At 45.5% G+C, this 12692-nt stretch overlaps 1 protein-coding gene across 1 annotated transcript in view; it reads left to right on the forward strand.

Moving 5' to 3' along the window:
- The window catches only part of COL26A1 (collagen, type XXVI, alpha 1), a 180100-nt gene that overhangs the window by 152598 nt on the left and 14810 nt on the right, over positions 1–12692 (forward strand). The window contains exons 6-8 of the mRNA XM_009319292.1: positions 2875–2919; positions 6133–6249; positions 7433–7585. Coding sequence (XP_009317567.1) covers positions 2875–2919; positions 6133–6249; positions 7433–7585 — 315 coding nt within the window. The remainder of the gene's footprint in view (positions 1–2874; positions 2920–6132; positions 6250–7432; positions 7586–12692) is intronic.

The raw sequence follows: 12692 nt of genomic DNA on the forward strand, positions 1-12692 counted from the left end.
CGGAGAGGCATTTTGAGAGCTTTCAGCCTCTGTTTTAGGGTCAGGATCAGCATTATTTAGCTCTAGAGCCAGGAATCCTTCAAACCAGGGGCTGTTCAGTCTAAGGGTTTAATGTTGTCTCGTGTCTCTCCCTCCCTGCTGAGCTGTGAACGCAGAGGTGGTCGCACGCCAACACCCATGCGGACTCATGGACAAGGAAGGAATTCAATCCTCTCCGATCCCACCTCAAACCATCCTTTTAGCTGCAGGGAGCTGCATGCAATTTCCTCAGGGCCCCTTCCCACTGCCTGTGCAGGAGCAAGGATCACCCCTTCGCAAAGAGAGGGACTTTCAGCTTTTCTCTCTGTGTCTCTGCCTTTCCTTGAGTTAAGCCAGCGCAGGGCAGGCATGTTCCTGGAAGAAAGCAGCTAAGCTCAGAAACTAACATATTAAGCTCCATTTTGCCAGCCTTAGCGGCCTATCGCTAGCCTCGATTTCTGTTGGCACAAGCATCTACTAAGAGCTGAATTCTGGTCTCTGGAAATTTAGATTTCTGTTAACCTCAGTAGGGCCACTGTACCTGCCTGTGTGTTTCAGTGTACATGTTTTAAGTCCAAACACTGTGGATTTTGAGGCCTGGATCGGTTGAAACATTCCTGAGGAAACTCCAGAGAGCCATCGGGATCATAGGGGGACAATTCATACTCACCTGCTGAGCGCTGAATGCAGTATTTCCCCATCTGGGAGCGGTGTGGGGAGGTAGAGGACTGGGGTAGGGGTAATTCTTGGTTTTATTAGGACAAAAAACTTTCCCGTGAATAGCAACATCAGTTGCACTCTGCGTTATATTTTTTAAATTTGCCATAAATACAATGGGCTGTTTTATGATCCCTCTTGTGGCATGAAAAAAAAATACACTTATAAGAAAATCTCCCTCTGAGCCCACTTGGCTAGACAGATCCCCACGCATTGAATTTCCTTGACCTTGGCATTCTCATTTCAAGATCCCAGCTCTCTGCTTCCAAAGCCCTGTCTGTCAGTTGCTTTGCTTGCTCCCAGAACAGTTCTTTAGTTCTTTATCCTCTATAGGGCCTACTTTGCTTTTTTTTTCTTTTTTTTCTTTTTCTTTTTTTTCTTTTCTTTTTTTTTTTTCTTTTTTCCGGTCAGAGCAGTTTATTATGGCAGCCCTTCATGCAGCAGACTTGGAGCAACCAACATAGGCCAGATGTTGTCCATGTTTATAATTTGACAGGATGCCACAACATGGAGGGAGGTTCGCTAACAATATGTTCTGCAAAGTATTTTCAGAACCACAGTGACGGCTGCCAGGAACTGAATTAAAGCAGTTTCCCCCAGTGTCCATTATATGCTCATTCTGCCTTCTCCATGTCATTTATTTTTGCTGTTGCAGTATCTCTGCACCTGCACTTCATTGTACGAAAGTCAATCCAGCAAAAGTACTGATGACTCTCCACTCTCTTCCACTCAAAGTCCTTTCCTCTCGGGGGCTCTGTACACATGATAATCTCCTCTTGCTCAGCAAGGAGCAGCAAATGCCACTCACCCAGGCAGCGATGCAAAACAGAACGGATCTCCTGTAGCACTTGCATTAGGCTGACTCCATGGTCCAGTATCAGCACCCTCCACCCCTGCAGTAAATCCAGGAGGTAGCTAGTGATCACCTCCAAAACACAGGTCATGTTGTCTGAGCTTTACGTGAGTCTGTCTTGTCAGCCAGACTTCCAGGTTGTGCGCACAGCCGGCTGCATGTGTAACAGCCCTGCCTGCGTGCTACCAGGTGTAGTCCTTGCTCACTCTTACCCTATACTTTTCTAGCCTTGATTTATTTAACCTAGTGTGGAATAACAACTCTAGCATAATAACTGGGAATCAGGCATGCACTGGACCGTTTCAGGTCAGGACAGTGTCTTTCAGCAATTAGAAGTAATCAGCTAAGTTGCTTATTGACATGTGATGGCCTGCTCAAGCCCCTACCTGAGCTCTGTGGGCTTCAGATGCTTGCTTTGCTAAGGAGCTGTGGGGATGTTTTGTGGATCTGGGTCCACATGTGGCTTCCTTCCCTGCCTACCCCAGTTTCTATCTACAATTCAAAGCCAGCCAAAAAAACACACTGTGGATTTTGGTGAAATGTAGGGAATTGCACCCAGTTGGTTTAGGATGGTAGGGGACTGCCCGTTTTGTATGATTTCAACACTATACTGTGACTTGTTGCTCAAAGCTGGCCCCAGGTTCACTTACAGAGATTGCAGACCTCAGGAGATCTTTCAATAAGTGTGATATTAGAGTAGGTGGAAGTCAAACCTGAGTATCCTGTGTGGTTTGGGGTTGTGGAAAGCTAAGCCTCTGTCCCTCCCATCCCGTTCCCCAGAGTTTTTTGTGAAATATTGCCTACTTTGCCCTGCTTCTGGTTTTTCAGCCAAAGCAAATCTAAATCCTAGCTTGCATGTCACCAAGTTTCTCAGCCGGATGGGCTAAGGGCAGAATGTTGGTGCCCAACACAAAGATGGTTGATACGGACTAGATGCTTTGAGTGGTCGGAGTGTTTCTGGATGACCTTATAGTTCTAGGTTGGCTGACACCTCTCCAGGCTGAAGTCCAGGAAAACTTGCTACTGTTTATTAGGGTAGTTATTTCTTCTGTGAGTGACAGGGCTGAGAATAGACAATCATTTAGAAGCAATCAGAGCTGTTGAGACAGCTGCACCGCTGGCCTTTCTGATCAGCTTGTTAATCAACAGGATACATTTTACTGAGTAGTAAGAAAATATATATATACTTTGGCTGAGCCAGTTGGCAGCAAGAGACCTAATTTTTCATATCTTTTTCCTTTTTTTTTTTTTTTTTTTTTTTTTTTAACCCTGACCATCTTAACTAGAGCCTAAAGGACACAGAGGTGCAGAGGAGCAGCTAATACCACAGGGTAAGTCAATGGTTTCTGCTATTTCCTCTTTCAAAGCACAAAATGTTGTTATGCCCAGTCCTGTACATGATATGTCCCAAAAAGCAGAAGGGTCCTGTGGCCAGGAGTCTTCTGATTTGGAGCCTCACAGATACAGAGAGGCTGGGTTTCTTCTTTGGGTTTTATCTGATCATGGGCTGCTCTGGTTAGAGAGGCGAAATGCCAGCTTTATCATCTTTGAGACATTCAGTTCCCCCAGCACACAAAGGACGGAAAGGTGCTGCCCGATGGAGAGGCAGTTCACTGGAGGACATGTGGCAGTTCACTTACATGCAGAATTTATCCGCGAGCAGGACATGTGCTGAATGATGGGAGAAAACACCATTATTATCTTACTGGTATCGCCTGCCGGGACACCGAGAGCTGCTGGTGATGTTCTGGGCATCATTTTGCTAAGCTCCATACAAACAGAGAATACCCTGCTCCTGTGCAGAGAAAACCTTGGGGAAGGAAAGGCAACAGATGGTGTGTTGCAGGTTAATGACAGGGCCAGGAAGAAAATCCAGGTCTCTGCATGTCTGATTTGGTCTCCAGCAGTAGAATCCTCACCCCCTGCCTTCTCCCCCCCCCCCCCCCCAGCTTTTTCTTTCATATTTTTGGAGGATAAATACTCGCCATGGGCTTCAGCTCCCTGAAAGCAATGCCACTGCAGCAGAGCTGATTTATGCCAGCTGAAGATTTGGCCTATTCATTTCCCTCCCCCTTTTTCCCTGAATCCTTCCCTCTTTATTCTCCCTTTTGCATTTGTCTCTTTTATGCTGGTAACACCATTTGTCACCAGTATGAGCATTTGCCTGACACATTACTCAGTGCTGCTTCTCCTAGTCTTTCCTTTAGCGCTTTCCACCTTCAGGGAAGTAAGTGCCAGTTTCTTTAAAGCTCCACTGCAGCAGCGTGATTGAGGATGCTAGCAGCAAATGATTGCTCTTGGTCTGCAGAAGTTCACAGGATTGAGTTATAAAGGTTGAACTGAAGGATTGAGGCTGATTTATACAAGCGAGGAAATTTTTTGACCCCCACTCAGCAGCACAGTGTGTTGTGCTTGCAAAACAGCGTTTCTGCTGTTCTTGCCTCTATGCTGGAAAGAATTTGCTGCAGTAAAGTTTCAGGTGTGTTGGGGGTTTTTGGTAGGGGGGAGAAGCTGTTTGCAATGCTGTGAACAAATGCTCTTGCTCTCTTAAATGGGCTCCTGATCTTGCTAAGTACAGCATACACTGTCAGGTGAGATCCATTAAAGGAGCCCCTCTATTCACAGAAAAGTCTGCAGTTTGTGTCCTGTGGGTAAGCAAATTGATCCAAATTAAAACCTTACCTTAATTCCTTGTTCAATACTCAAATTGAACCAGATCTTTATTGATGACTGAATAAAACAAAAGTACAGGCACACACTCCCACACAAAGTCTTTGAAAAATCTCATTGCTTCAGTCTGCCCAGTTTCACCATGGATTAGAGATGGATAGATTTCATTTTTGTAAGAAAAAATAATTTGGACATGTCTGCAGAATGGCAAAAAAAGAAGAGAAGAAGGGGAATCTTTCAAGGGGGTCTAATATTGGGGGATTATTGCTTTGTTCTGAGAAATGCAGAGTTTGGATGAATGTTTGGAGGGACAAGGTTTTGTGCTCCAGGTGGGCTGTCCCACACCTAGAGTGGGAACCGGATCCAAATGTGGGAGCTGCAAATCCTGTGAGCCTTGGTTTTTATTATGTAGCCCTGTTCCCTTTGGTACCAGCTGTGAAGGTGTTAGCTGGCCAGCTTGTTTCCTTTTTTCCCTTCTCTCCCTCTATTCCCATCCATTCTTCTCCACCCCCTACATGCAGCTGGTTCTCCTGGCACTGCTCTTGGGGGGTTCAGTACCTCTTCTGATACCAGGGAAGGGGAAGGACACTGCTTAAGAGTTTATCAAAACTTAACTTGCGCTCCGCTGCGTTCTGGTCATACGTAATATACAGACTAAAACTTGAAATCTGAGTGCACTGAACTTTGGACTCAGACAGATCTTCCTCTGGCTTTGTAGCTTGCATCTTTCAAATACTCAAAGCCCTTTGGTAGCCCAGAAACCAGGAACCTCTGACTCTCTTGGCTCTGACAGTTAACGCTTTTTTTGTAACCGTTAACCACTTAATCTGAGTAGACAGACTAACTCACCCACCTCTCTAAGGTATTAAAGGCTTCACTGATGTTTGCACAGTATTTAAGTGTATCTTTCCAGTGATCACAAGTGTATCACTACTTTTGTGAGCCAAAGACGCATGGTGTTTTTCTGAAAAACACTGTAAGATTGCCAAGTGTTGTTATTATTTTGATAGTCTGAAGAAAACAACATTTAAGATTTTATTTAGTGTCATCAGAAATAGTCACTTCCAGATTACAAACACTGCCTACACCTTTCGTAGGCTTACTGGAGGTCTGAGGGGACTTGCCAAGAAGCATCCTGCTGGGCTGTAATTATTGTGTTACTGGTATTTCCAGATGGGTTTGCTCGGTACCCTATTCATTGATATAAATTAGTGACATCTAGTTACTTCAAAAGTGTGGGTGCATTAATTTCAGTTTGGGATGAAAAATGCTTGTGTACAGCATGGTACACTTGTTAGATGAATGAAAACAGGAGAAAACAGGGAAACATCTTCGATGCAGAATCTCTGGGTGGTAGGCATAGATCAGCCAGAGCAAGTGGGAGACAGGGTTTGATTTGCTTTTGCAAACATATTTTGTGTATTTTGATACGTTGGGACTACCATAGAGCTGACACGCGTCTCTGGACGAAGCTAGCAAAGGAGTGCTTGAGGGACCAGCCAGACCCTGCCCAGAGCCATTCAGACCTTGGGAAGGGGACAGTGTGAGCTCAGTTTAGCTTTGACCAGCACATCCCAGCTGGAGGTATGCATCCTGCCGACTTTTTGGGGTGGGCCTTGTGCGTGGGGACATGCTTGTTTCTTTAAAGATTGGAGGAAGAAGAGGAGAAGCAAGTTGCAGTCTGGCTCTTCTGCCCTACATACCAGCCAGCTCTTGCCGCCAGTACCACCCTGTCTGTGCTGTCTGTGCAAAGCTGCATTTCTCCCCCTTGCGCATCTTTTGAGTCCCTCTCCTCTGGTTTCTAGCTTGCTGAAGACCTTCTGACCTCAGCAGGGTCCGAACCTCCAACTGATTTCCTTTCTGAATGTTTTCAGGGCTGCCAGGACAGGTTGGTCCTCCAGGCCCAGTCGGACCAACTGGTCTTCCAGGACCACCAGGGCCAAAAGGAGAGAAGGGACAACCCGGTGAGAGGGGCCCAGCAGGGCCACCAGGTAAGTCCTGGAGGAGGGCAGTGCTACCATGATAGGAGATATTTCACTTTATACAAATTATCTGTGACGACAGATCATAAAAGGCTGGATGCACAAGATGTTGAGCATTGAATCCATTCCAGTGAGTCCCCTGGGCACTGAAATCAGCCAGTAGCTCTCAGAGCGGGCAAACCACCTGCACGAGCAATGACAGTCCCTGGGATTTCCCGTGGAGCCAGAGAGCTTGTCCCAGAAAGCTGCAGAGCAGGATCATGTTTCCCCATCGTGCTCAGGAGCTGTAAAAAGCAGTCTGTGATCTGTCAGCCTTTGGAGAAGAGCGTTCCCTGTTTAACCCTCTCACCGTGTGCCTGTTTTAACTCCCTTTTTTCTCCACCATTTGTGTCAAGCTGTCAGATGCCAGGATGTCAAACTAATGATGCTTTTGTATGTTAAGGGAAAAGGTTATGAGGCCATTCTTTCAGAGTACACTCCATTCCTGAGCTAGGAGACTTCCTTCATCCCCAAAATGTTCCTAAATCTTTTGATGACGGCGATACTACACAAAAGGTGCCAGACCTCAGGCTCTGTGCTTTCTATGTGTCTAAAAGGCTGTGCCTTGTCAATCTGAGCTCAGGAAAGATTTGAAACTTGGAGCGTGCCTTAAATGTGAGAGTGGCCCTGAACACTTTTTGGCATTTTCTGGCAACCTGTCAATGGCTAAGTCTGGCCAAGGATGTGTCTGCCTTTTGGTTTCTCAGTTTGCAACGAGAGCCTTCCAGCCCCACAGGAGGCAGAACCGGCCTGCTGCTGGACTGTCTGGGTTTCCACTGTTCTTTCTGTGCTTTCCTGGCAAGTTAGGTGACATAAAGGTATACGTGAAGGGGAAGAGAAAGAACGGTGCTTGATTTCATGCCTTGCTGCCTTTAGTTTCTTGCTCAGCCTCAGGGAGGGGGGAGATTTTACTCTTTCAGGAATTAAGCTTCGCAGCATCTTTGAGCCAAGTAAGTCTATGTACTTTGCGGAGGAAGATGCTAAAGGCAAATAATGGAAAATTGGGAAGCTGTTCCTATTTCCCCTCGCATCCCTAATTCCCACAATTACAGTTCAGGACAGAAATCCTTTGTCTTCTTACTGCCTTTTTACACGGTAGCATCATTAGCACATCTTCAAATGCACTAACACATCCTCTCCTGCCTCTGCACAGGGCTGTTAGGACCTCAAGGACCGAGAGGACTTCCAGGAGAAACTGGGATCCCAGGTCCCCCAGGTCCTCCAGGGCCACCAGCCACCCCAAGCCTCCCTCTTACCTTCCAACAAGGGGTTCTCTACTCACTCCAGCCCACAGCTGAAAAAGAAAGTAAGTTTCCTCCTTGGTTCCCATTTTTTTCTGGTACATCAGCAGAGTGGGCAGGCACGGAGCAGCTCAGCTCTTCCTCCCACCTCCCTACGAGGCTCTGCCAGGGCCCTGCCTTCCCTGGGAGCAGCTAGACAATCTGCCTCCATTGCGTGGGTCTCTTGGAAGTTCCTGTTCAAGATGAAACATGTAAGACTTAGAAGCTAGAGGGGTTCTCTCTAAAATGAGGAACTAAGTCACTGCTCTTCTGAAACCATCAGTGAGAACAGGGCTTGGGGGATTTATGGTTGTTCCCTGTGCCAGGTTTTCTGGGTTCATCATAGCTTTGAGGAAGCAACCTGGTGTCTTTTACGCTTCCATCATGAGTAGCTGCTGTGAAGAGGGTCTCTAGTGAAATGACAGAGCTCAGATAGCATCACGAGGGACAAGTGGGTAGAGAAATATAGCAGTCTGGCCGATTAGGTGCAACGAAACTGCGCTGTTGAGAGACCTCTTGGTGCCACTGTTGCGGTGTTACAGTGCTCAGGGTTGCTCAGAAATGAGTAAGTACCAAAAGTTTGCAACTCTGAAATTATGTAACATAACAAGGACATCTGTTAAATGCGTCTCTTTTCCTGCCCCCGCAGATGAGTCTTCCACCTGCGTTTCTGGTGCATCAACATTATCCCACATCCATGCAAAACACAGGATTAAGGACTTGAAAGCCCAGACCAAGACCGTGATTTATCCCTTCCCTATAACTGGAGGGTCAGGGTTTCTTTGAGCCTATGGTGATTTGAAAATATATTTATTTGATTTGTGCTGTGCATGGCAAGAAAAGGCTTTCTAGGAAAAGCACATCATGCACTTTTATCTGAGTGCTCTCAGATTTGGGCTTGATTCTTCCAGTCCAGTCTTGTGTAGCTGGTATCTAATAATGATAACGCAGAGCTCAGCTGTATCTCCACTTGGCTTGTAAACTCCTGGAGCCCCGGCTCTGTCGGGTCTCCCATCTCCACTCCCCCAGACTTCAGCTGTGCCTTTCCCCAGCTCTTCTGCTCACGTCCAGCTTCAAAGCTCAGTTGTATTAGTTAGAGCCAGGGATTAGTAAGTCTCCCTGTGTCTGACAGTTTTCTAGAGCTCTCCTTTCCCTTCCACCCACTGTGCTCTCCAGACTCCTTTTCCCAAAAGTGAACAGATGTATTTTTAATTTGGGAAGAATTTTAACAGCTCAATTTCATATTCAGTGACTTAGAGCGTATGGGCAGGATGAAATTAATTGTGGTTCAATACTAAGATTTTCACAAAATGTAGATTGAGCTGCTGCGTTCACAAGCCTTATAACAAGAAAGTTTTGCATTACAGTCACCTCACTGCCTTACAGGATCACACCAAATGGAGCCACCTGCATTTAGCCTTTTATTCCAAAGAATCTTTAAGGATGGTTTGGGTACTGCTGCTGCCCCCTCCCTCCAACCACCCTTTAAATTAAACTCTTTCTTGCAAAGTAGTGGATAAATTAAAAAGTGTATAAAGGCATTAATTACATGGCCTTCCCAGCTGATGTGTGAGAAGGGTGAACCCTGCATTGTCCCAAAATGGGAAGCGGATAAATGAGTGAATAAATATCTGTATTATCTCTGCCAACACTGGGCAGCAACAGGCTCCCACACGGACTTGAGGACCATGAGTAAATGGTGACTCTTACATCCCTGGGGCAGCCCTGTACTTCACCTCCATACCTGTGGTGGATTTCTTGGTTTGCAGAAGGAGTAGCCCAAAACTTTATGACAATTTTTCTCGTTTTAAAAATATTTCTTGATACAAGTCTCACTGCAAGTATAAGTTATCTATGTGGTCATGATAAAGTTACGGCAATATCAAGACCATTTTCTTGCAAAACTTACCATTTTGCTTGTGTATTGGCTCATTTTGCCTACCACAGGTTGGTGGAAAGCTGATCCTCTACAACCAGTAAAACTTAGCCTTGTAAATTCTGGGTAGCTTTTTTAAAAATTTATTTATTTATTTTGAATGGAGCACATCTGAAAACTATAAACACAAGATTCCAGCTGCTGACAGCAGAGGGAAGCATATTCCTGGTAATGGGCATGTGCACCCACGGAGATGTGAGAAAGCTGTATCAGATTATTAGTAGTAGTACAGTGTTTGGTTCCGCCTGAACGTGGTTAATGTATGTGCCTTTATTAATCGCAACAAGTTCCTGTTGGCAATGTTTATCAGCAGGCAGAAGCCAAAAATGGGGAGACAAATATTTTCTCACAGTTTCACTGTGCTGTGGTAAAGAAATTGGTCCCAGTTGTCTCCCTCCAGATCAGGTAGCAGAAAGAAATTAAGACAGGATTACTTCATTTCCATCCTGTCTCAACAAATCAAGCCTATAATGGGGGAATTTATCCCTTAGAAACATTAGACATAGGCCAGAAGCTAAACTGCCATACCCCACTGCTGAGGCTGCTGCTACGAGGATCGCTTGCTTTCTCTGCCACTTAAAAATGAGTGGATCAGGTATGTGGTCTAGAGTCAGCTCAGTCCTCTTTCTCATGCTAAAGCTAAGACAATTTTTAGGGAAAAGAGAAAAGAATGCAAGTTTCACTCTGTTGAGGGCTGTGTTTTCTTACATCTCAAAGATTTCAGTTTGCAAAGGACACATGAGATAACATTAACCTATTTTGCAGGGAGAGCAAGGGGAAACCAAGGCAGAGTAGGCTTGCCTGTGTGCCCAGCATGTCATTGGTGAAAAAGAGCGCAGAACAGAGATTTGCGAAGTGACATCCCAGTGCCTGCTGCCATGTGTAGCCCTTCCTGAGGAAGAGAGAACAGAGCAGAGGAAGTGAAGGGGAAGGAGAGGAGGAAGGGAATGGCATTTGATTTAGAAAACCATACCGATTGCTTTCAAAGCTGTGTATGCCTGTGCCTCTGAGATGCCTTGCCACTCTGGCTGGGCAAGTTTCACTGCCTTGTTCGGGGCATTTCTGTGCTGTTTCAGGTTTCCCCTTTGCAGGATGTTTGTGCTGTCTTCCAGAGAACGTAGGTGCTTGTATCTGCCCAGGTCAGACTGGTTGCGCTCTTCCTCTTGGCTTGGCTAGGAGTCGGAAAGCTCCTGGAGCAAATTGTGTATGAAGGTCTTCTCAAATGAGGCAGACAGTTGTCTGCCTTCTGCTCTGGTATATCCAGAAGCACTGAATCCAGCCTGAGTCAGCGCAGGAGATGGCTGAGAAGGGAAGATTCCTGCTACCATTTGTTGCTGGAGCTATCTTGTGACTGCTATAACAACCTTCAGCTGCAGTGAGCCCCAGAATGTCCCCCTGTTTATAAGGAGAAGGGAGTTTATAAGGAGATATGAGTTCTTCCTGCTGCTTTATGGGAATATGGAGAGAGTCCCTTAAAAAAATGTGAGGGTTGTGTTTTAACGCACTTTAATCCCATTCACTCACAGTATGTTTTATTCAGAGCTCATCCTGGAAGGAAACCTTGATCTGAGTGAGTTTTGCTTGCCCAGGCAGCTGAGGAAGGAGACACTCTAGATTTCCTGCATGTCCATACTCCCATGCTGCAGAAGCCAAATCAGGAGCTACTGAGCTCAAGGGCTGTTGAGCAGAGCTCTCTTCTGTGTTACAATTATGGAATCACCTTTCATAAATAACTTTGAGGCAAATGTCAGGATATGTGGATTTGTGGGAGTAACTCTGTCATCATAATAATGTACCATTTAGCTGGAATGTTTTGTAACCCAAATCTTTATCCCTGGCTTACCTCCAGCAGTAATTAAATCCTGGTTGTTTGCCACCCATCCTCTCCCCCTCTCAGTGGATGTGCATTTGGTTTTGTTGACCACTTGTTCTTTAAAAACAAAAGGCTCTGCAATTGTTAATGCCCTCACTGCTGTTCGATGCTCATTTCCCAATTTCATCTTACTCCCAAGCCGTGATGGATTTTGACATGGTCAAATAAAACTCAAATTAATTGGATTACACACTTCACTTGGGTACCTTTCCTTCTGAACATGAAAGCAGTCTCAATTGTTTAGTTTCAGGGCTGTGAAGAAGGGAAGATGGATGGGTTAGAAACAATAGTCAAAGAAATACCTGTTTGCATTCAGGCTTTAGGTGCAAAATTTGGTTCTCGGAGGGATCCGGGTTAGATCTTGTGCTATTCTGCTGCCAGGAAGGCATTGCAGAGATACACTGTCATCCTTGGCAGTTAAAGAGATTTCACAGTTTTCCCTAGGAACTGCTTTCAGACAACTAGCCTGAAAGTCCTCTCTATTATTGCCAACACTCCAGAAGTTGAAAAGGCTTCGTAATGTGTCTGCTAACATTTCTGGAGATTTCACCTTATGTCCTTTGGGCTGGACTCTGCAGAGTAAACAAGCACCCTTCTGATCTTCCTGGTGTCACTTGATATTTACATCAATACAGCAGTGAGACATTTGCAGTCTTTTACACCTGCGAAGGGTTCCCCTGAATTCTAATGTGATGAGTTAAAGGCATGGGTGAAAGGAAACTTGAGTAAGTTTGAGGTCATGGGCAGGAGGAGATGGACATTATTGCTGCATGGTGGCCTCTAGCTATGGAAAATGTGGACTTTTCAGAGGGTTTACTATCCCAGTGACCAGGAGCCAACATCTTCATCCAGGTTAAATGCAACAGGAAATATGCAGTTGGTCCTATAGCACTGGTCAGGACAGTGGATTTGCAAATCTTAGCAGCATCAGGACATGGGGGTTCCCTTCCTTGCTTTGTGACCTTGGTGTCTTGGTCAGTCGTGGAATTTTTTCCCCTAGGTTTCCACAACTGTCAAAGAGCGTTGTGGGATGCTCAGATGAAAGATTCTGCCATACAGGTACCCCCCAGACTACTAGTATGCTACAGTACAGGTCTATAGGGAAAAGGGTTGTTGAAGATGGTTTTGGAATTGCAAAAAATAATAAGGGTTGCTTTTTTCTGTGTAGTTCTGTTTTTTCTATTCAGTCACCAGCTGAAGTGGTAAGCCTATTGGTTCAAGTATGAGGGAAGATGGGGGCAGCTACAGGCTGCTGATTTTTATTCCTAACAGGAGAGGACTGAGAAAGATGTGCGAAAGCACAAAATTCCTCCAGTTCCTGCTG

The sequence above is a fragment of the Pygoscelis adeliae genome, unplaced genomic scaffold, assembly GCF_000699105.1.
Source record: "Pygoscelis adeliae isolate BGI_AS28 unplaced genomic scaffold, ASM69910v1 Scaffold282, whole genome shotgun sequence".
Lineage (NCBI taxonomy): Eukaryota > Metazoa > Chordata > Aves > Sphenisciformes > Spheniscidae > Pygoscelis > Pygoscelis adeliae.